This window comes from Gigantopelta aegis, chromosome 6 (genome assembly GCF_016097555.1).
Source record: "Gigantopelta aegis isolate Gae_Host chromosome 6, Gae_host_genome, whole genome shotgun sequence".
Classification (NCBI taxonomy): domain Eukaryota; kingdom Metazoa; phylum Mollusca; class Gastropoda; order Neomphalida; family Peltospiridae; genus Gigantopelta; species Gigantopelta aegis.
Window position 1 is genome coordinate 24,906,184 of NC_054704.1, and position 25,856 is coordinate 24,932,039.

The window sequence follows — 25,856 nt, forward strand, 5'->3', positions numbered from 1 at the left end:
ATGTATTCTGTGCTTAACACGCCTGTTATTTTCCAGTAACACAACATGTCTACTAGTACAACAGTTAGACTGATTGCTTAAAACGCTTGTTGTTATTATTTTCCAGTAACACAACATGTCTGCTAGTACAGCAGCTAGACTGATTGCTTAACACGCTTGTTGTTATTATTTTCCAGTAACACAACATGTCTGCTAGTACAACAGCTAGACTGATTGTTTAACAAGCTTGTTATTATTATTTTCCAGTAACACAACATGTCTACTAGTACAACAGCTAGACTGATGAGAAGAATCTTACCTGAAGTGTCGCTTGCCAAACGGGTCGTATCCACATCATGTTCCAGTAGAAGCGCAAGAGTGGCGGCAGTAGAAACTCTGGATATCAAAAGAGTGAGTCTTAATAATTATTTTCTCCAAGAGTTGATTCAGAGAATAGCATACAGAGGGGTATCTCATATGTTATTAATCTATATATTCTCTGTTGGACGAGTGGCGGCAGTAGAAACTCTGGATATCAAAAGAGTGAGTCTTAATAATTATTTTCTCCAAGAGCTGATTCAGAGAATAGCATACAGAGGGGTATCTCATATGTTATTAATCTATATATTCTCTGTTGGACGAGGGGCGGGGCGTAGCCCAGTGGTAAAGCGCTCGTTTAATGCGCGGTCGGTTTGGCTGTGGGCATTTTGGGCTATTTTTCGTTAAAGCCAGTGCATTACGACTGGCATACCAAAGGCCGGGCTATGGACCATCATATCTGTGGGATAGTGCATATAAAAGATCCATTGCTGCTAATGGGAAAATGTAACGGGTTTCCGCTCTAAGACTACATGCGTAGCCAGAGAGGAAAAAAAAAACGCTGAGACAAACCTAGACCTGTAAAATAGTGGGGAAAATAAAATAATTCTGGGGAAATTCCAAACGAGGCAAGCTACTCGTCTGCCTCATGCTGGCTACGCCATTGATATGTCAAAATGACCAAATGTTTGACACCCATTAACCGGGTATAAATAATGAATGTGCTCAAGTGGTGTCATTAACTTTAACTTTAATCTATAAATATATCTTCTCTGTTGAAATTATAAATTTAAATTTTGTTTTGTTTAACGACATCACTAGAGCACTTTGATTTAATTAATCGACGGCTACTGGATACTCCCCTTTGTGTCCTCTCTTCTCTATCCTCTTTTCTACCCCGTCCCCTACCCCATGAAGACTATCTGCAGCAGCCTTACTTAAATGCAGTTTACATGGATCATTTCCATTCTACTTAAAGCTGGGGCGTACACCAGTGGCAATGCGCTCGCTTGATATGCGGTCAATTTAGGATCGATCCATTGAAGTATTTCTTGTCTCAGCCAGTGCTCCACAACTGGGTTAACAAGGATCGTGGTTTGTACTATCCCTTGCTGCTAATAAAAAAAAAGTTGCCCTTGGAGTGGCAGCGGCGGGTTTCCTCACCCACTGACAGTGTAGTCCTTAACTACATATCTGACGTTATATTAACCGCATCTTCGCAAGCCAGTGCACCATTCCGTATACCATAATGCATTTCGTATATATTAACCGTAAATAAACACGCGTTGAGTGCGCTGTTAAATAAAACGCTTCTTCATCTCTGCCTAAAGCTAGTCATCATGTGTGATCCTGGATTTTATGAAGGAAGGTACGAAAGGGGTCTAGACCTTACCTAAAGGTCATCAAATGAATATGGTGATAAGATGCAGTTCGTCATCAACTGTGGCTTTGGAATATCAAAGTAGCAGTTGTTTCAAACATTTCTGTTGAGCAGAGAGTCTGGCAGCCCGAATACTCTGACCGTAAGTTAGCAAGATTGACATTTGGACAGCATTATAACTTTTCTTAATTTGTATATGAAATCTATGCCTAAGAGCCTGAAGGCTTAAAGCTAATAAACGATACTACTTTACTAATATTCAAATGTCTTCCTTGTTCTCGTACGGTCAGGTTACTCGGGCTCAGAATCTGACTGAGTTCAGCAACAGCGAGAGACGTTAACGTTCGCGAACTATTTTACTGGTTACCGATGTGGACTGTGGATCCATCAGTTTAACGTGAAACGCATATGGCGAATTATGGCGAACTAATTTCTGCTCTGCGTTGCTGAACGCAACCCAGAATTGTGTTTAACCAACAGAGCAGAAAAACCCCGCTCGCAACAGTGATTTTTATTGTTATACCGAGTGACTACACCAGGAACCAATCAAATTGTTCACAAATACTAGCGTTATTTTTGCTAAAGGACGATTTCAGCCAGACAATGCAGGAAAAACGCTTTATATACCCGTTACACTGGTATAAAATATTGGTTAACTGGTTCAGAACTGGAACGCTATTTTACTGCTTGTCGAGTGTTCAAATTGATCGAGGACCTTGCCATTTCAATCATGAGAAAAGTTGGTTTTTATGTCTTTAATTTTCGATTTTCTCCAAATTTCAGTGTCCACTGCATCGAACAATGGAATCAATAGAACAACTCGTACAATCTCCCATACAATCTGCGGAACGGCACGCGGAACCAGTGGACTGCCAGATCGAATCGAAGTCGACCTCAGCTGCTCAACCGTTCGAAGCCATCCCCGGGCCTAAAGGACTCCCCATAATCGGAACTCTGTTTGATTACTTTAAAAAGGATGGTCTCCGGTTCGATAAAATGTTTGAGGTACAGTAGTGTTTTGAAATTGTAAGCACAATCTTATTAATTCAAAAGTGTAATACAAAGAAAAGGGAGAAAATAATGAGAACAACAATAACATAATGTTAAAATCCTGAACTTTGGAAGCCAGAATCTTTTTATTTCTCTTGTCTTGTATACTAGATCTTGTTTCAGCCAGTGCTCCACAGCTGGTGTATCGAATGTCGTGGTATGTAGGCTACTATTCTAACTGTGGGATGATGCATATAAACTAGTTTAATCTAAAAGAGTAGTGGCGGAAGTGGATTCCGTCTCTAATTATCTTTCTGGACCCCATTCCATGAAACGATCTTAGCGCTACGATCACGTTTAGTGCTTACTGTAGCTAGGCACTTAAGATGATCTTAATGCTAAGATTGCTTCGTGAAACAGGGCCCAGGGCCCCGTTCCACGGAGCGATCTTAGCCCTAAGATCACCGTATCTGCACACCTAACATATGCGCTTACGGTGATCTTAGCGCTAAGATCGCTTTGTGGAACGGCGCCCAGGTCATTATTGTCCATATGTTTGACGCCACATAACCGCAATATAAATGTGTTGAATTCGTCGTTAAATAAAACATTTCTTCCTTTGGTTGTACTCTAGGCTTACCGACAACGTAGTTTAGAATACGGGCCTATTTACAAGGAGAAGATTGGACCCCTTCAGAACGTGGTGATCAGCGACCCGGAAATCTACAGCGCTGTGATACGAGCGGAAACCAAGACGCCCATCAGGCGAGAGATGGAACCTATGGCCCACTACAGAACAAAGAAAGGCATTGGTCTGGGCATCGTCAACTCGTAAGTGAAACCATAATAATTAAGTCAGTTATTTATACTTATTTTTGTACTTGTTTCCAATTAAGATTCTTGGCAAACACCTAAGCTATCTGGGCCCCCTTCCACAAAGCGATCTTAGCCCTAAGATCACCTTAAGTGCATAGCTACCTTATGCACTAAGGTGATCTTAGTGCTAAGATCGTTTCGTGGAACGGGGCCCTGGGCTGTGTGTTCAGGGGCCTATTTCACAAAACATCGTACGTTTACGTCTGTAACAAGCAGCTATACCGGTCATACCATTACACGTGTTTGACATCTATTTTACGCAGACATTTACATCATTACGGAAGATGGAGCATTTTAAGGACAAAATAAAATAAAATATGTGTACTTCAAACTATATTTCTTGTACTATAATAATGTTTAGTCGTAGGTTTACCTTTACGTGTAAAACTAGGCTTACGATGTTTTGTAAAATTGGGCCCCAGACATCTAGGGTTTAGTGGTAGTGAGAGAAAAGTCGGTGTTGTAGTATTACACCTACCCGTTGAGTCGTTAAACTCGCTCCGGTATTTGGGTGCAAAGCCAATACCTACCAGCCTTATGTCCGATGGCTTTACCACTACAGCAAGGAAGACGGTACCATATTAAATTCAGTGTCAACTCCGAAGTAACATACAACCACATTAAACCAGAACTGGCTGTGTCCAAAGACATGGTTTAAAAAAAAAAAAACCCAAAACCTAAACAAACAAACAATAACAAACAGAAAAATCAGAAAACAAAACAATTTTTAAAAAATTAAATAGCTTTATATCACTCCTGTAACATGTAACCACCACCACCCAAAAATACATTAACAGAAGAACAAATGCAAAATTGTGGACTCTTATTTTCAAAATGAGTGGACATAACCAGTTCATTCATTCATTCATTCATTCATTCATTCATCCATCCATATTCATCCATCAATTCACACAGTCGACATTTTTGCAAGCCAAGGAACCATTCGATATAGTATACTGCATTTGCATAGTATACTGGTCAGTCAGTCGGTCGGTCGGTCGATTGGTGGGTCTGTCAGTCAGTCGATCGGTCGGCGGGTCAGTCGATCAGTCGGCGGGTCGGTCAGTCAGTCGATCGGTCGGTCGGTCAATCACCCATCCAACCATCCAATTAGTCACTCAGTCATCCAGCCAGACAGCCATTCATGCATTTCATTCACCATCCATTCATCCACCCATCCATCCATCCACCCATCTTTCCATCCATTCATCTATTCACTGACTGTTTTCAGACAAGGTGAGGAATGGTACAAGTACAGATCCGCCGTCAACAAAAAGATGATGGTGCCGAAAACCATCGCGGAGTACTGCGGTTCTCTGGGCGAGGTGAGCGACGACTTCGTGACGCGACTCAACTACATCAGAGACGACGTCAATCACGAGGTGCCGCAGCTGGAGAAAGAAATCTTCAAATGGGCCATGGAATGTGAGAACGAAATGTGTTTAATCAATTTATCTTACAGTATTATAGTTTAAAACGTCAAACGTTAATGACTTGATTCCTAGTTATATGCACACCTTTTTCTGTTTCACATAAAATGTACTTTGGAATACTACAAACACCAGATCGATCTAAAACACATTGGAGTTACCAACTTAGTTAATTTACCATTTGTATGTAATATGTTATTTTAACCCTTAAAAAATATTATGTAACAATCGAAAATATTTTAAAAGCTTATATCGGCTGAATGCGGCGCGTACGTGCGGACGAAATTTGAAATATATTAGCTTCAATGAGAGCGTCTAGACAAGATGCGTGCATTTTGTGCGTCTACAAAACATATGCGGCCAGCCGCAATGAAATAATTGTATACGGTTTTAATATGCCCAAAACACAAGCCGCAGATGCACTACATACAACTGCGTCTCTGTGAGCTTTTTCACTCTAGAAGTTCTAATGTTAGTGCCTTTAATACTAGATAGTTGAATACATTTAAAAAGCACCCAACGTAAAATTGTTCAAAAGGGGAGCTCTCTTGGATCCACCCTTGCAAATAGTGACCGTGACAAGTGGATGTTGTAAAAGAAAGAAAGGCAATATTTTATTTAACGACGCATGGTTATGGTGCACACAGATATATAGAGAGGAAACCCGCTGTCGCCACTTCATGGGCTACTCTTTTCGATTAGCAGCAAGGGATATTTTATATGCACCATCCCACAGACAGGACAGTACATACCACGGCCTTTGTTACACCAGTTTTGGAGCATTGGCTGGAACGAGAAATAGCCCAATGTACCACTGAGCTACGTCCCGCCCCCGTGTTGTATAGATGTAGAGGCTTGTTCGCGTATTACTTACATGTAGAAATCACAAAGAGGAAAATCGATATTTGTAGTTAATCCATCTTAAGGGAGTTTTATTACTCCTTAAGTGTATAACTACCTTGTGCACTTTTAGAGGCGATCTTAGTGCTAAGATCACTTCTTAAAACCAGACCCCAAAACCGTACCAGGTGGGCACAAGAACAGCTTCTGTTACCTTCTCCCGAAACCTACGAAAAAGCTCACTTTTTGGTTTAAAGGTGCCTAACTAATCATACTCGAGTAAGCACCTCTATTACTCTGCCCTGATTCTTTTATACAGTCCCCCCCCCCACCCCCCCCCCCCCCACCCCCCGACTTCCGGTACAACCCTGTTTACAAGCATCGCAGTTTTTCAATGAACGTTTTCAAGCATACTTTTCACCTTTTTTTCAGCAATCGGAACATTGCTGTTTGACGAAAGAATCGGTTGTCTGAGTAACCAGCCACAGAAGGAGGCCCATGCTTTCATAGACAATTTACAAGGCTGCTTTGTGCTTCAACAACCGTTGATGTACAATCTGCCACTGTACAAATATTTCCCCACCAAACTGTGGAAGGCTTATGAAAAATATTTCGACAATGTCCTGACCCTTGGAACACATTTTGTGGACAAGGTACGTCAAAAAACTATTATGAGGGTATATTTATATTTCACTTCACTCTGTATGAGTATGTGTGTGTGTGTGTGTGTGTCTCTCTCTCTCTCTCTCTCTCTCTCTCTCTCTCTCTCTCTCTCTCTCTCTCTCTCTCTCTCATTTATTCATTCCAATTTTTATTTTGTACTTACATCCAATTAATGTTTAAGCAGGCTTTTCTAGGTACACACCTCGATTAGCTAGGTTGTCTAGGACAATAGGATAATAGTTGTTAGTGAGACAGAAGTTGTGTTAGTACTTTTACACCTCTCTGAACATTTCGGTGGAATCTGTACTAAATACAAACCCAATACCTACCAACCTTAAGGCTCATTACCTCACTACTATGCATCCGAAGTCAATGCGACCAATAAACCAACCCAAATATAAGTTCAGACTGCCGTTTTTGTCTAACGTTTGCGAACTATACATTTTGACTGGTTATTCGGTTTAACGTGAAGCGCGTAAACCAGTCTAGCGGACGTTTTCCTGCTCGGTCTGGCTGAACACAGCTCTGTGCTTATTCCATATTTTATATACGGTTTTAAGACGCCAATCGTGGGGAACTAGTCTCTAACAAAAATAGAGGTTCTACGGGACACGAACCCAGTACCAACCATTCTTATAACCTGGTTGTTTTCTGTTCAGTTTGTGTAGAGGCGCTTATTCGAGCCAAGGCTGTAGGCTGTTGGACAATCCTCTTGCATAGATATTGATGTACATGATGTCGAATGTTCCAACCAACACTTAGGAATTAACACTTACTTGACATTTAAGGTGTGCTAGTATGTATTGAGTGATATTAAGTTTATGATGTGTTAACAGATTCCAGACAATCCCTACATTTCTAGTTGCTAAGGTTGGAATATCTGTCATTCTAGAAAGTAGAGTCTGAGTTTTGTTATTATCCAAAGATTTTCTCATTTTCCCCACCCACCCACCCCCACTCCAAGTTTTGATTCGTCCTTGCGATTTAATATGGCTTGCTTTTGTTTGACTGTATTGCTAGATAACGTCACATGAATGGTGAATATTTCAGAAAGTGCGAGCTATGCAGGTTTCAGAAGAAAACGGTGAGACACCCGACAAAGCGTCGTTCCTCACCTACCTGCTCTCCCAGCAGTCCCTGTCACCGAGTGAAGCGGTCGAGACGGCGGTGGAACTACTCATGAGTGCTGTCGAAACGGTAAACAGCCCCCCCCCCCCCTCTCTCTCTCTCTCTCTCTCTCTGTGTTTCGCTCTCTCTTCCTGTCAAGTTCTCTCTCCCGCCCGGACCCCCCCCCCCCTCCACTCTCTTTCCCTTATCTCTCTCTCTCTCTCTCTCTCTCTCTCTCTCTCTCTCGCTCGCTCTCTCTCTCTCTCTCTCTCTCTCTCTCTCTCTCTCTCTCTCTCTCTCTCTCTCTCTCTCTCATATGATTGATTGATCAGGAGCGGGATGTAGCTCATTCGGAAGAGCGCTCACCTCATGTACTTGGGTTGTAGGATCGAAGCCCCTCGGTGGACCCATTCCCTGATTGGGAGTCTTCCTCATCCCAACCAGTACCGGTCGACTGGTATATCAAATGCCGTTATATGTGCTGTCCAATCTGTGGAAAAATGCATATAAAAGATTTCTTGCTGGTAATTTCCTCTAAGACTATGTGTCAGAATTATCAAATGTTTGACATCTAATAACTGATGGTTAATAAATCAATGTTCTCTAGTTGTGTCAACAAAACGAACTTAAGAGGTTTGGTGTAGAAGTAGAGCAATTTTTTTAGCGATTTTTCTTTCCAAATTGTGTGTCAGAATTATCAACTGCTTGATATCCATTAGCCAATGATTCATTACCGTAATCAATTAGCTCCAGTGGAGTCATTAAGCAAATTGTACTAATTTTGTTTATTATTTCAGACGTCTAATGCCACAGTGTGGTGCCTGTACAACCTGGCAAAACACCCAGACGTCCAGTCAAAGATGGTGACTGAAATCAACAAAGCTCTGCCAAATAATGAAACTCTTACGGCCAGCAAACTGTCTGAACTTCCATACGTGAAATCTGTATTGAAAGAAACGCTGAGGTGGGTAATGAACTTGCTGTAGTCATTTAGTGCGGCATGGGTACAGTGAAATACCCTTTGGCCACTGGTTATATTTATAATCACTTACGCCAAAAGTATCTATAGTATTATACGCAAGGCCTTTTTAACAGTTTTTGATCATTTTAATCGCTTCTCCTCTTTCGATCTGCACTGCCGACAGCCATTTTTGTACTTACCCGATGCCGCATAACGCACACATCATGCTAAATATTGTGTACAAAGACAAATTCCATAAATACAACATCCATGGGCACCGTCATTTTTGTACTTACTCGATGCCTCATAACGCAAGGATAGTTTTGCGCTGATGTTCAGTTGATTACAGTGCACACATCACGCTAAATATTGTGTACAAAGATGAATTCCATAAATACAACATCCATGGGCGCCGTCATTTTTGTGATCATGACAGTCGTAGTTATATATAAGGCGGCCGATTATATTATAGCCTCGGCTAATGAGAGATGACGATCCTATTTTTAGGGAAAGCCCAGTGTAATGGCACCACACTCTGTCCAAGTTTTGTCGTGATAAGCGCGGATTAAGCTAGTACAATATAAAGTATTTTCACCTGCAGGTTATTCCTGTGCACCGTTTTACAAAGCGATCTTAGCGCTAAGATCACCTTTAGTGCATAGCTATATTATGCACTTAAGGTGAGCTTAGCGCTAAGATCGCTTCGAAAAACGGGGCCCTGATCATATACGCCACAAGTATACAATTGCAACATAGTATATTGTTGTTATTTCGAACCGCGAATGCCATACGCGTACAATATACTAGCAAAACATTGGTCTTGCAGGTTATTCAAGATCACGTATTCCGCAGGTGTACATTAATTGTTGCTCGCAGGTTACTTCCGATCAGGTATGCCACAGTTTCCACAAATATACAATATAATAGATTGTAATTGCAGGTTGTTCTCGATCACGTATGTCACATGCATACAATGTAATACATTACTTTTACAGGTTATTCCCGATTACTTATGCCACCAGTAGAGTGTTACCTGCAGATCTGGAGGTGGCCGGTTACAACATTCCCAAGGGGGTAAGAGTATTACTAAAATGTTTTCATACTAACGAGGTAAGGATGTGACTATTGTAATTGGCAAGTAAAGTATTCGTCTAATGATTCGCCGATAGATTAATGGGGTAATAATAAAAAGAATCCGGCCGCAATCACGACACAGTAAATGTTCATATGGAGTGGATGCGGCGCGTGCGTGCGGTCGGTCCGACTGTAACGTCCGATGCATCTGCCGCTGGCGTTTAGCGAGTCTGTACTATGGCGAGCGAACTTTTTATTGGGGTTGAGTCATGCTACATTGAATCATATATTGAAAAATAAGAATATTCGCTATGAACGGAGGGTGGGGGGTGGGGGGGGGGGTGGGGAGTCAACCCACGAACCCCTTCCCCTGTGCACAGGCGCTAGAATATCTTAAAGTGACAGACCCTAATTTCCAAAAATATACGTTCGTCTGAGAAGTAATACTCATCTCGACACAAGCTCTAATTGTTTTTAAACGTTATTTTCCCTGTTTAATATCACAGATTTTAGCTTCTCTCTGTTATAACCTCGTCCAATTGTGTGTCGCACGTTTGTTGATTAACTAAACTTAAGTGTCCCTTTTCACGGGTTGAAACTAGGGTCTGTATGTCGATTGCTGTTTCTTTTATAGACACACGTACAGGCCAATCTGTGGAAGATGTACAGAGACCCGCAGTATTTCTCCGACCCCGAGTCCTTCAAACCTGAGAGATGGCTGAGAAGTGAAAACTCTGGCGCCAACCTGACAAAACAAAATGGCTTGCTGAATCTCGTGTGGGGACACGGTTCCCGCATGTGCCTTGGTAAGGCATATTCAGAATTCATTTAACTCGTTAAGAAAGATCAATCTTTATCGAACAGGTGTAATATATAGACTGTGATACACAATTAAATTGGTAACGTTATTTTAAAGATATAAAGATACACCTTACACTTCACTACAAAAACATGTCCTGTCATGTTTTACAGGAACATTTACTTTTATGTGCATTTCAAACATTTTTTATGTCAGAATATATTCTGTGAAAAAAACTATCGCGAAGGCTATGTGACTGCTTAGGAAGTACTCTCCCTTGATAACTCCCATGCAAGAAATAAACATAGGTTGGTCACGGATATTTTAAGATATCCATTCTTATTCCAGCGTATCTCCCCAGTAAATGGCGGCATACTTGTACACATAGGCATACGAGACAGGGGGCAGAAGAATGCTGGAGAAAAACTTCAAATTCGGGCAAAAATGATGCAGATATTCGGGCAAAATGTGCTAACCCGAGACCTTTTTGCCATGTATTTCCATCACTCTACACTCAAAATTAGTTGTAATCCATGTAAAAATGCGTAATGATTCGTTTGCAAACCTATATAGCTGTTTGGTACTAATTCTAATATTAATAAACGTTGTTGTGCAGATTCTGGCATTTTTGTTTAATTCGGGCAACAGCCAGCCTGCCCCCTCCCCCACCCCTCTACAAAACTGGCAGCCCGCTATGCTTGCACAGTTGTTATCATTTAGTATTAAAAGTAACTTCAAACAAATAAGATATTTAACTACTACAGAGGCCAACCTACATGTAATCAATAAAAACAAATTGAAAAGGCATTTCAGTATTTTATATATGTTTTTAATGAAAAACTATATCCTAAACCAGACTGTATTAACCTGCTACAAGTAAGAAATAAATGGTGGTGTGACTAGTGCATTCACCCTCAAACATACCTTATTTGTCTTTATTACACACCAGAGTAAAAATAGTGTCCATGCCATAATAATCACTCAATATCTAACTAGTGACGTGAGCGTGACGTAGATCACTTGCTGACCCAATTCGTAGACAAATAACGTGTAGTAGGTCTCGACATCTGCTTACTTCTGCGTTGCGGCTTGTTTGCAGTTGGTCTGTAATAAATCAAATACTAAACTGGCTTGCCTGTCATACCATTTTTATGAAACTCGTGAACAGTGCTGGTATCTGACTCGCTTTCGCTAATCAGATACCAAAACTGTTCACTCATTTCATAAAAATGGGTATGACAAGCAAGCTAGTTTAGTATTCTATACATATCATTCACATGCAAGTGAGTTTTTTTAGATCGTTTGGTGTGGGATGGTTGAAATTATCAACGACATTACTATAATGCATTGAGCATTAACCAAAGCTTCTGTGAGGGCTAGTGACTTTCTGAAACGTTTGTGGAACACTGCAAGTGGTCATATCAAAACAGTGTATTCTATTTTGCAGGCCGACGTTTCGCTGAACACGAAATGCATATGGCATTATCAAAGGTAAGTTGAAGACCGTGGCTACACGGACATAATATATACAGATGAGTGTGGTGCTGCAAAGAACATAGCTTGTCCATATGTGTATTAACTACTTGTCCTAATAGAACAAATGCATATAAATAAATGCAGCTATTTTATATCTTCTGGTTGAACTTTCTTTGGCAGAAATCTGTTTGTCAATACTGAAATGAAAGTAAATCAAAGTTCAAGAAACCATAAAACACCAAGGGTACTTTAATGTATTGTAGTGAGTGTAGGAAGCTGAAACTTCCTCCTTCAATCTAGGCCAAAAAATGACGTTTGCATTAGAAAGAAATTAATGGTAAAACATGACACCTCGGTATTATTGTATTCCATTTTACAAATGCTACTACTACTAAAATCCAGATGATCTAACACGGTTTTATATTTGGCTGAGAAATCATCCTATGAAGTACTCGATTTATTATCTTATGGCACATTCTCTCACTCAACATCAGAAATATATGTAACATTTATCAAAGTAACGTTGCTATTTCCGATTACAAGACTACATTTTACGTACGTGCGGTAATGAACTTGTTTGGTGTGACATAAGTACGAAATTAGAAGGATAAAGTAATAAAACAGGAATAAATATATTACTAGTGTATTTAAAATATATTTAAAATTATGGCTTTTAACTTCCAAAAAGGAAGTGAAAAATAAAGGAAACATTAAGATGCATTAATGAATGAACCGCTGGGGGAATAACATTTGGAAGGATGTATCACTGTATGTCACCTTTAAATATTTCCTTCTTTCTTTTTTTTTATTGGTCTTTTGAAATGTAGCCAACGTTTTGAGAATGTGCCACAAAAAAGGGGGATGGGGGAGGCACTCTTCAAATACCCCAACTTGGAATTCGCCATTGTGAATGAAGAATCACTTTATTTTGTTTTTGTTTTTGTCATTCATTAGATCGTGCAGAACTTCCAGCTGGGGTACAATCACGATGACGTAGAACCTATTCTTATGACAGTCATGACTCCGGATCAGCCAGTCAAAATCAGCTTTACTCCCAGGGCGTCCTCGTAGTGACGTCACCAACACAGCGCCCCTTGCTACACAACTGTGATGAACCGGTCTTTCGACAAGGATACAGCACTGCTTTTTCATAAGAAGATTTAGGAATTATTTCGGAGAGAGTCTATTGTTCAACTCAATTATTATTTTTACACGCTCGTTTAGTGCAAATATTTGTGCAAACTATATATAATAGAAGAGAAAAATTACAAATCTTAAACATAATCATATCGAACAGCATTGAAAATCTCACTTAAGCGTTAATTAATAAATGCTAATTTTGTATAAATTAAAAGTAACAGATGTAACACACTACAGTATACTTCAGGATAATTTTACTTAATGTTAATAATAATAATAATAATAATAATAATAATATTATTATTATTATTATTATTATTATTATATAAAATCAAAATGTCCAATAATAAAAACAAGACTCATGTTTTGCTTAAGGTGGTCATTGCTGTTCAATATATTAATTAGAATATGGATAATTTAAAAACTTTTGTATGCTACAACTCTGTTACATGTTTTGACTTCAGTTAATTACCTTTATAGTCAACTGACATGTTCACTTTATATTTATTAGTAACTACAATATTAATAATCTTTGCTTTCTTATCATCATCATCACCATAGGCTAGGCCTACTTGTCTCCATCCGCTCTTCGGACGCGTTTATTCATCATCTTTTCTATTATATTTTCTTTTTCTTCTACTCATTCTGCTCTTCGTTCATCTTCTTTATATATTTTTTCTTGATCTTCTTCCCTATCCTCTTCACCCCCCCCCCCCCCTCCCTCCTTTCTCATCATCATCTTCTTCCGCCTCTTTATTTTCCTCCTCTTTTTTCTTCTTATCATTTATCTTCCTCCATTGTCATAATCTTTTTCTTCTTTTTTTCTCTTTTCCTCCCACACTTGTTTTTTCTTCTTCTTTTTCTTCTTCTTTGTCCTATCCATCCTTTTCTTTTTTATCTTATGCTGCCTTCTTCGTCGTCATCATCTTCTTCTTCTCTTTCATCTTATTTATGCTCTAAATAGCCACTAACAGTTAACTTGGTAACTATGTTTTTGTATATCTCTTAATATATAAATGGACATGGAGTTAAAATACATGGAAACATGTTTTGTCATTGGATTTCCTTAGTGGTCGTTCTCGACTGTCAATATTTTCACATGCAGGGAAAGAGAACTCTCCTTGCTAAAAGTATACGTAAAAATGTGGAATATGCATGGAATATTTTTATCGATGTTTTGCAGTGTTTTTTGTTTTGTTTTTTGGGGGTGAGGGTGAGGGTGGGGTCGGGTGTGCGGTGGGATGTGGTGTGGGGGTTTGTTTGGGGGTTTTGGTATGTGTATGTATTTTTTTTGTATTTTTTTTTGTTATTGATGGTTTTTGAAGGGTCATGATTTAAAAGCGTATGTTGAAGTTAACCCTCCCACCCCTCATCGCTCATTAAACTCTGATAACTGGCGAACTGCCCCTTGTTACTGTATTTACTATTAAACGTTGCTCTGTTCCCAAATCTTCTACATGTGAATCTGCCACAGTTTAAAACAACACATTTGATGGTAAGGTGTGAGTACAATTCGTTGCCAAGTACCTTCACATGTCTAGCAGTTGACAATTTACAAGCGGTTATTAATTCACAGCTTAGCACAAACTGTTTATTTATATTAAAATAAACTATAAACTGTCACAATGTGTCAAAAATACACAGAGATGTTTTAAAATTTATATCTGTTTTAAGCAAGTTTAATGAGTTAACTACGATTTGTATTCACACCTGTGTGAAGCTGGTCCTTCAGTCCATATAGCCTGTGCTCGATCTCACGTTAGCGGATCCAGAGGGAGATGTCAAAGGGGCCCTGTGATTTCCACCGTCAGTTTGTAGTGGCCCTCTTTGTGAGTTTAAAAATATATATATTTATACAGCACTATCTTGTGCGGAAAACGCGTCTTTGAGCATCTTTATTTAAAAACATTTGGGAGAATATCACACACACACACACACACACACACACACACACACACACACACACACACACACACCTCCCTGAATCCCTATATTTCTCGGCAAACTCAAACTTGCTCTTTTAGAATTCAGTGGACCTCCTCCCCTTACCCCGTTACAAAATCCTGGATCCGCCCCTGATCTCTGTGTTTTTTAATTAAGCTCTCATCATAACTCAGCACAATATCTTCTAAACTGTTTTACTGTAATAATGGGTGAACTCGGCTTGTAGAAGTTTTGGCATTTAGGAGTTTTAGGATATAACCGTGCGTTAATTAGATTTAGTACAGAATTTAAACAAAGAAATATTGTTAAAACTTATATTGCTTATTGTTTAGTAACAAAGAAATCAGTACATGTTTGTAAATGTCTAATGTTTGTACCGCTAATTGTACGCATAGAAATATTACGATTCATTTCGGCACTTTATTTCAAAATGAAAACAAATATGAAGAAAAAACCCAACTATACCACGTGACCAAATGTTCAGGTATTCTAACGTTTCACAAATGCTGTTTTTGTTTTTGTTTTGTTTTGTGACTTTTTGTTGTTGGTTTGGTTTTTGGTTTTGTTTTTTGTTTTTGGGGGGTTGGGTTTATTATTGTTATTATTATTATTATATTATTATTATTATTATTATTATTATTATTATTATTATTATTATTATTATTGTATTTTTTTAATTAAAACTGCATTCTCGCCTTTATAAACTTTATATGTAACATAAAACGCAAATAACACTTCAGTGTTAATAAACTCATCAGTGCATAATTTAAAAAATAAATTGCATAATTAAACATATAACACATTTAGCCCCCAAACACTAGCAGTGTACGATTAGACTGAGTAATGGCAGCCGACGTAATTAATATGGACTATATTGTATTCTAAGTGCTTGAATATCCATATCTATTGTTACTTGTTTACAATAGATTATATTATTTCAGGAATAAGTCAGTTCTAGGTTCATTGTATGAGGGGCGTATTAAATTGGCACGAAATGCTATAATTTTATATTAATAATACTATACCAGTTCTGTGAGATTTTTGTCTTATTTAAATGTCATCTGTGATGATGTAGTAATATGTCTTTAATTTAATTATGCATTGCAAAATGTTTCACCTGTTACGTATATTCCAGTGGCAATAACGACACACTGTATTAATTTGTTTATGTAAAAATGCATCCAGTAATGCCGCAATTAAGGATTTTTTCTGTCTTTTTTTAAATTTGTTTTTTCATTTTTCTGATAATAGTTGCTTCGTTAACTGTAAGGTTAATTAACTATTATGATCTCTTTTATTTGTATGTTCGGAAATGTGTTATGTCACCTTTTACGCAAAACAAATGTATTTCTCAACTCACGTGTAGGAATACAGTGACAGTCGTTTATAATTAAACTTTCGACGCTCTTCGGTTTTACCCCGTACCAATGACTTTTCGCAAGAACAACTTGAACATAAATATCCAAGTGATACCTAATGGGGTCATCACTTGTTTTCGACAAGTTTGATAACTTTCGTTGTAACATTGCCCAAGAAATCACTTACAGAGGTTCCAGAAATGGTAACATAAGGGACAAAGCCAACACCTATTTTTGCAGTGGGTGCTGGAACGTCTAGAAAAGGGTGGTGGTGGAGAAGGGGTCCAAGAGAGTAACCACAGATATATTGATAACCTGGACCGAATTTCACAAAACACCGTAAGCCTAGTTTTGCACGTAAACGTAAATCTACGACAAATCGACAATTCTTATTACTAGTAACAGTACAACAAATATAGTTTGAAGTACACATATTTCTTCTTTTTTTCCTTTTTTCTGTTTTGTCCTTGCAAAGTTTATGCGTGAAATAGATGCCATACACGTGTAAACGTATGACCGATATAACTGCTAGTCACAGACGTAAACTTACGGGGCTGAATTGACAAAACCTGTTTGAGACTTAGACGCGTAGACTTACACTTACTATGCTTTTAAACATCAGCGTTTAAGAAAAACAGGCTTCGTAAATTCGGGACACGGTGTCTTGTGAAATGTGCCCCTGTTACGAACGAGTTTAGTCTTTGACACGAGTATCGTACTAAATGTATTTTGAAGTTAATTGTAAAGTTTCAATATTTTTCGAGATACCCACAATTTATTATTAAAAATATATACATACTCGCGAAAAAAACGTTCATGTGCACCAAAACAAATGATGTATAACCGTATGGTAAGTTTGTAAATGATTGTCACGTGTGAACACATCATAATTATTGTGCAAATCATCTCATAATATTTACGAATGACCAACAAATAATTTCTTTGAAAAGGATTTGGCTTTTCCTTCAATACCGTTAAATATATACCTCGAACAATACATGCACAGTCATTTTTTTAGAATAATAATTCAATTCATTCGCCAGTCTTTTTTTTTTATCCAAAACACAATAATTTGGCCGTCTACTTCACCAACCCTTACCCTTTGTTATGATGTCTGGAATGTCTGTTAGTTTTGTAAGAAGAGCTTGCTAAATTTCGTGGTGATACTACATGGAATGTCTGGCGTCTTTCTCCCATTTGAATAGCTTGGTATAGCACCTATACGAAATTATACAACACGATAAACGGTACCTGTATATATAGAAATTCATGTTTTCCTTCTGGGTGTTATTGGATTTAAAAACAATAAATTAAAGTAGATTTGAACAAGGATGTGTACCGTAATAATATATATATATATATATATATATATATATATATATATATATAGATATATATAGATATAGATATATCTATATCTATATATCTCTCTCTATATATCTCTCTCTCTCTATATATATATAATGTAGAACTGAGAACATCATTTGAATACTAAATATTTTTATGTTGTATGAAATGTACTTTTGAGCAGCGGACACCTAATATTTCAATTCAAAATCAATTTTCACGTGCCGTGTCTGGTGTTGTTGAATTTGGGATGCTATTCCTTTCCGTCCAGGATCAGACTCCCGTAGTACACCAGAATATGATCAACCAAGCACAATACTGGAAACTGTGTACTCGTGACAAGGGACCTCATCATAGCAAGTCTCATTTAAAGGGACTCTACTGAAATTGCAAAGTGTCGGTATTTATTCATATTTATTAATTTTTGCAAATATTATCTTTTGAACTACATGCCTATAAAACATTACAACAAAAAATTCATTTATCAATGGGAAAGAATTAATTTTAATTAAAATCTGTTGAGGGTGACTGAAAGGTTAAAGTCGTGACCTCACAATTCCGTGACATCACAATTGCGAGGTACATGTTTTTGCACCTATAATTCTTTTTAAGCCTACTTTTTAAAGTTATGTGTCTCAGGGAAGCCTCTGTTTATGTCGAATGCTAGAACATTACAATTTTGAAAATTAGTTAATTATAAAACTTTTATGTTTTGCGTCGTATAATACGTAGTGCATATTGTTGTAAACTCAAATAGCAAAACTATGGCGCAGACATTGTGAATTAAATTTTTGCATGGATTATCTATAGCAAATACCACATGTTAGTTACTATTAAAATATTTAATTGAGATTGCTTCTTTAACAAAAACTGCATCACCTAATTAAAGCAATCATGTCGTCTCTTTAGAATTACTAATACAGTTCACATTGGCTATCAACACAAAAATAACCCATTTTAAAACATAAGTTCTAAAAATTCGCACAAGCACATACCGATTATCGCAATCTGTGACCTGCGTTCTATAAAATATGTAACTTGTCGGCAACCGACGCAGATCAACATGTGTTATGAAAACACAATCGCAGACGATTTACTATCCATGTCGCGTCTGCAACAGATCAGGGAAGGTGAGGTCTTTCGAAGATTGTCTGCGTTGATTGGATTCATTAGACCTATAAACTGAAATTTGGTTTTGTCTGTGGATATATATTTTAAAATTTGTCGCTAGCGCACACACACACAAACATGCACGCATACACACACGCACGCACCGACCATGTGAAAAATTTTGAATCACTTCACAACTCATCATTGAAAGTTTCTTACAGAGCACATTGATTTATTAATTATCGGCTTTTGGATGTCAAACATTTGGTAATTTTGACACATAGTCTTAGAGAGGAAACCCGCGACATTTTTCCATTAGTAGCAAGAGATCCTTTATATGCACCATCCCACAGACAGGATAGCACATACCACGGCCTTTGATACACCAGTCGTGGTGCACTGGCTGGAACGAGAATGAACCCAATGGGCCCACCGATGGGGTTCGATCCCAAACCGACCGCGCGTCAACCAAGCGCTTTACCATTGGGCTACGTCCCGCCCCCAACTCATTATTGAAATTAATAGATCCTGTCTGTACTGTTTTCTCCCCCTGATTCTAATTGGTATTAAAATACACCTGCGCTAGCGAAAGCATTAAAAATCCGTCTGACACATAATTATTTATTAGTGTATTTTAAGTAGCGGAGTATCCTCCTAACTCTCCATTCCTGGAAAATAATGGGACTCGGCCATAGTAGGCCTCGTTTCCATTATTTTACAGGAACTGAATGTTACTAGTTAGGGCATTGGGTTTATCTTATTCCCTACAGCAAGAGACGTTAAACATTTTTACACCTTGTTTTTTTTGTTCCACGAGCAAAAACGATCAGTCACATTTTGATGAAATGGAGATTTTTGTTTTCCCTATCCTAATCTATCGACAGCATGGTTCCATTGTGTATTTGTACAACGGGACATATTATTCAGCTAGCCTACATTATTGAAAAACTGGATTCAGTGTAATGAAATAATGATCAATGTCCACAAGACTAACGTTTGTTTCCTTAAATACGAGAATACTATTTTTTTTAAATAAATAAAAACATTAAATCATGTGTATCAATAACATGCCACCGCAGTAAAAAAAAAGAAAAAAAAAGAAGAAGAAGACAACAAGAGCGGCACTAATGTGCAGTGAATGTGAACACATTCGAGCAGTTTCAAACTTTAAAATCAGTTAATTCTCAAAACGGTAAAATGTGACTTTGATCATTGGATTTTGCTCGTGGACTTGTCATAGCTTTCCGTTACTGCTATGATGTATCGGGTTAATACATACAAAACATTTTGAGGATGGTCTTTTAGTACACTGAGTGGAGCAGTTTCTTAATGTACGTGTTTACAGTGATAATAATGATATTGTAATAGTGGTTGTTAATGGTGGAATTAACTATATAAATGTAGTGTGGTCCCTTGTCACAGAGTACATGTCTGACATCAATAATATTCAATAAAGAACTCATAACTGAAATATGTTTTGTTTTTCTTTGTTATGTTTTCTAATTGTGTAGTGACTATTATGCTATTTATGTGCATAACTACCTGCATATCAAGTTGTGAGATAAAGGAAAATTAACATTTCTGGAAAGGATTCTGGAAACAAATTCTATATACTCTCTCTGTCTGTCTGTCTGTTTCTGTCTTTGTCTCTCAATCTGTCTGTCTGTCTGTATGCGTCTCTGTGAGCATTAGAGCACATTGATTTATTAATCATCGGCTATTGGATGTCAAACATTTGGTAATGGTGACATATAGTCTTAGAGAGGAAACCCGCTGCCGAAGGGGGTCGATCCCAGACCGACCGCGCATCAAGCGAGCGCTTTATCACTGAGCTACGTCCCGCCCCTCATTTTTATTAAATGCACATTTCGGTAATTTTTATTAATGCATGAAACATTCCACCTGATTAAATCAGCGCCACTGGTCAGACCAGTACTGCAGTAGAGCTCAGCATGTGCAATATTTTGCGTGTACCAAGAGTCCAACCTCAATGAAATGATGTTTAGAAGTCATCTATGATCCAAAAAAACCCAGAAAGGTTTTCTTTGTTTAAAAACACCACCAGAACACATTGATTTATTAAACATCGGCTATTGGATGTCAAACATAGTAATTTTTAACATATAGTCTTAGAGAGGAAACCCGCTACATTTTTTCTGTTAATAGCAAGGGATATTTTATATGCACCATCCCACATACAGGGTAGCACATACCACGACCTTTGATATGCTAGTCGTGGTGCACTGGCTAGAACAGAAATAGGCCAATGGGTCCACTGACGGTGATCGATCCCAAACCGCCCGCACATCAAATGAGCGCTTTACCACTGGGCTACGTCCCGCCTTGCCATTGGAGCAAATCAAAACTTTATTAGGTCGAAACCATCGCTGTGCTTTTCTTTAATCCAAACCAATATCATCGATGTTACATTTGGAGCCGACGTAGGGACTGGGTGTGTTCTCAACACAAGAATACAATTATAACCCAGTTACGAACTGTAACAGTTCAACTCCGGGACGTAGCTTCACTTGAGTGGGGAGTGGGAAGTATGTAGTAGTGTTAGTATAAAGTGCTCCTACTGGCCCTTTTTTTTTTTTTTTTTTTTTTTTTTTTTTTTTTTTAGCCAAAGCGCTGGACTATCGTTCTGAGAGTCCGTGGTTCGAATCCTCTCAGTGGAGGTTGATTTTTCTGTTACATATATGATATTATTATGGAAAGCCAAGTAAGTTGGAAACCTTGTGCTTAACCCTTTTGTTTTTAATTGCAATAAAATATGTTTCAACCAAAGTAAACCGTATGCAATGATGTTTTAGTTTGCTACCTTTGGATAATAACAAACCGTTGAACGACGCCCCTTCCTGTCACCGTAATAATTAGCAACAATTAGCTCTCTCCACTAGAAAATGTAGGGACCGGCACACCTTTATTAACACAAGTCAAGTATGTCACTGGCATAATTCTGCAAGTAAGGTTTTGATTCGTGGACATCAACTGGCTGCTGTTAGATCCACATGTAATAGTGGAGCTAATTTTAATTAGATTGGCGTATTTTTGACCTATTCACGTCAATACTGTACAAATAAGCCACGAATACGCTTACGTATTTCGTCCCAATACACTACGAATACGCAGTTGCGTTTTTGCGTAAACATACAACGAAGCATTTGGTTTAACTTCATGACAGAAATACGCACACAATATGCTTTGCGTAATCAGGTTAAAACAAAGCATTGCGTATTCATAGCTCAGAAACATAGTGTATTATTGATTGTGTGTTGTGTGATTTCTGTGCTGTTTTCAAATTGCATAATACGCAATTGTTTTACATGTGTATTATATTTTAATATATAGTTTATTTTATTAGTATACATGTATATTAGTGAAATAAACCAACACTCTTTGAAATCTGTTTCGTGAATTGGGATGGTTGGATACACTGGATGACAGTCTGGCTTAAGCGTTAGATCTGCGTCATTGGGGAGGTGTACTGTATGAAAACAGATCAAATATGATCCTTATGTGTTGAAATGATGCATACTTGGACCACCGACACAGTTTAAGAAATGAAAAAAGACTTTATGTCAAAATGACTAAATGTTAGACACCCAATGAGTAATAAATTAGTGTACACTAATGGTGTTGTTAAACAAAAGAAAAAAAGAAGAAATTGATAAAGTCCATTACTATTTTAGGGGTGACAGGTTATTTGTTGGAGAACCTTTTAATTTTCTTCAGCCAAATGATGACACGGGTCAGGATCCACAACATGTTAATAACACAAGTGCTTACATTTGCTCCATACTATTATACAAAGATTGGTAAAAGCAAATGCATCACAATATCCTGTGATATTAATAATACCATGTGTCTTCATTTTAAAATGACCGGCCTCGGTGGCGTCGTGGTTAGGCCATCGGTCTACAGGCTGGTAGGTACTGGGTTCTGATCCCAGTCGAGGCATGGGATTTTTAATCCAGATACCGACTCCAAACCCTGAGTGAGTACTCCGCAAGGCTCAATGGGTAGGTGTAAACCGATTGCACCGACCATGATCCATAACTGGTTCAACAAAGGCCATGGTTTGTGCTATCGTGCCTGTGGGAAACGCAAATAAAATATCCCTTGCTGCTAATCGGAACGAGTAGCTCATGTAGTGGCGACAGCGGTTTTCCTCTCAAAATCTGTGTGGTCTGACGCCATATAACCGTAAATAAAATGTGTTGAGTGCGTCGTTAAATAAAACATTTCTTTCTTTTTTTTTCATTTTCAAAAATGTATATAGCTATTTTGAATTATGTTTGTTTATATTCTACGAATAGCTCCTGTTATCTTGTCACTATAAATATATCCACTGTACAATAATTCCTCATATGCTGTCATTTGACGGCCTGAGTGTACAGAAATAAAGTTTCAAGTTTCAAGATACGTATACTTTTTTGTGTCTAGATGGCGGCGACGCTATCAGACAATTGCAATTGCGATTTAACTAGGTAATATTTTTCAATGAAATCCATTCAAATTGGTGAACAACTTGCATTAAAAGGTCATTCGGGAGGTGGGTGGGTGGTTAAGTTTTGAAATACTGTAGCAGTTTGGAGTGGTGATAAATTAGAAATCGATATATCATATATGGGTAGGTCAGAATAATTTTCGGCATTATCTCTTTGTTCATTCATTTCAATATTCATTTCAACTTATTTTCGTGCTTATATCCGATTAACGTTCAAGCACGCTGTTCTGTGCACACACATCAGCTATCTAGGCTGTCTGTCCAGGACAATGGGTTGGTGGTTAGTGAGAAGGAAGTAAAGTAAAGTTTGTTTTATTTAACGACGCCACTAGAGCACATTGATTTTTTATCTTATCATCGGCGATTGGACGTCAAACATATGGTCAATCTGACACTGTTTTTTAGAGGAAACCCGCTGTCACCACATAGGCTACTCTTTTACGACAGGCAGCAAGGGGTCTTTTATTTGCGCTTCCTAGTGAGAAGGAAGTCGGTGTAGTGGTGTTACACCAACCCATGGAGTTGAACACACTACCTACCAATCTTAAGTCCGATGGCTTAACCACTCCGCCGAGGTCGGCATCTCACTGTCGATGATTGATCATATAAGACGAACATATTTTCTGTGGTAAAGCCTAGCAAATATATATTCTTCTACAAAGGTCCGGGAATGTGTTTAATATTAGATTCTGTATGAATAAAACACCATTTAAAAGTGTTTTTTTCATCGTACCTTTCAGTTCTCTTTTTTCACCATAGAACCCATCTAAAAAAGGCTATGCATTGTAAACATTGTGCATACTATTTGAAACTTTGTTTTATTTAACGACACCACTAGAGAACATTGATTTATTAATAATCGGCTATTGAATGTCAAACATTTTGTAATTCTGGCATATAGTTTTAGACAGGAAACACGTTTAATATATAACCACTAATATTTTATGCAGAAAAATACATTTGATATGTAATTACAGTCGTTAAAAAGTCTCTGTTAGTCGATAACATCTTTAAAATGGCAGCAAACTCGGGAATGTCTCTTTAAGTGTGTCAACATTCCAATGCCAAAAACAGACGATTTGTAAACAAAGGGTGGACAACTCTTATCGCCTTACATACAGACGTGTCACGGGGATTCTATAATTCCCGTAACCGAATAAAACACGATTATCAAAATGTCTCTCCTACTTGTATATCTATTAGATCTCTCTGTAACAGGCTGTTAAACCCTAGTATGGCTCGTCTCTAGGTATGATCAGAGATACGATCTTATATAAGTATATATTATTATAGCACGTTAGTTCTCTAGAAAACACAACAAAACACAATACACTTTGGAATCTGTATTAATCTACGCTGACATATGTACAGCCGTAGTAGTTAATTAATAACAGCAATAATAACAACCCAGAACTGATCACTTAATTAGTTAATCTCTAGGTGTCTAGTTACACAATATGCGAATCACTTCACCGTTACACCACACCAACACGTGTGATAATTGAGAAACGCTTCCAGGAGAAGTTAATTAATAAAGGAATTACACCACCATTCCTAACTGGTTAATTTTTAATTAACCCTTACTACTCGTTCAGTAACGTGTGAGAATTTAGAAACGCTTCCAGTGGAACTTAATTAATAAAGGAATTACAGCTCTATTCCTAACGGGTTAATTTTTAATTAACCCTTAACTACTCATTCAGTAACCTTGTAACACAGAATTAATACTTATCACAATAAAGACAATAACCTACAGTGTACCTAGGTCCTCTAGGATGACTGGCTAAGCTTTATATTACCAAATACTCATATAATGTTAGAACAAGAAGTCTACGATTTACTTCGTCAGATGACCGAAGACACTGTCTAAAGAATATTGGTATAATACAGTATTAAAATATTTAAAGTCACATCAATCACATCAAGGTTATACACAGAGCAGAAAATATATTTACCAAAGTCCAAACGGACTAACGTTCCCTCGGAGCCTTCCTATTCGTTCTCCTCGATATCTCTAAAGCACTAGCTATTTATTATAAATCAGGATTTTGCCTGGGGGTACAAGGCGGTACCTCACGTATCATCTCATATTCTACATCTACTAGAGTCGGTATATTTCTCTCTGATCGTCAGTCTGGCTGTCGCCAACCGCGAGCAATCTCCTGGCCATAAACAGCACCACCGGAGATATTACGTACCTGGCTGGGTGTGTATTAGGCGTACCGATCGAGGACTGTCGCGCAGAAGTATTACGTAACAAGTTGCCCATCTGGGCTACGGGCAATAAACTGCACACGGCCCTCTAACACAATTAAAATCGCCACAGGCGAAACAAATTTAAGAGCATGTTCCGTGACAAGACGTCATGTTTGAAAGCTAAGGTACCATTCTGTATGTACCTTGGTTTGCGAAGATCTTCAAACCCATTTAATAAAGGTATCTTTGTCCCAAATAAAACCACTGTATTTAACTAATTGCCGCCAATCCACCACCTTGTCTTTTACGGTTATAAGCTCAACCACAGACCTAATGTCACACCCACATACCGTCCTC

At 38.0% G+C, this 25,856-nt stretch overlaps 1 protein-coding gene across 1 annotated transcript; it reads left to right on the top strand.

Moving 5' to 3' along the window:
- Positions 1-255: 255 nt before the first annotated feature.
- On the top strand, positions 256-13,229 carry LOC121374439 (cytochrome P450 10-like). The gene is made up of 11 exons (XM_041501541.1): positions 256-390; positions 2,462-2,683; positions 3,303-3,499; positions 4,776-4,969; positions 6,247-6,467; positions 7,528-7,674; positions 8,382-8,548; positions 9,541-9,619; positions 10,254-10,425; positions 11,866-11,909; positions 12,849-13,229. The coding sequence occupies exons 1-11, from the start codon at positions 256-258 to the stop codon at positions 12,963-12,965; spliced, it is 1,695 nt and encodes a 564-aa protein (XP_041357475.1). The 3' UTR covers positions 12,966-13,229.
- The last annotated feature ends 12,627 nt before the right edge of the window (positions 13,230-25,856 follow it).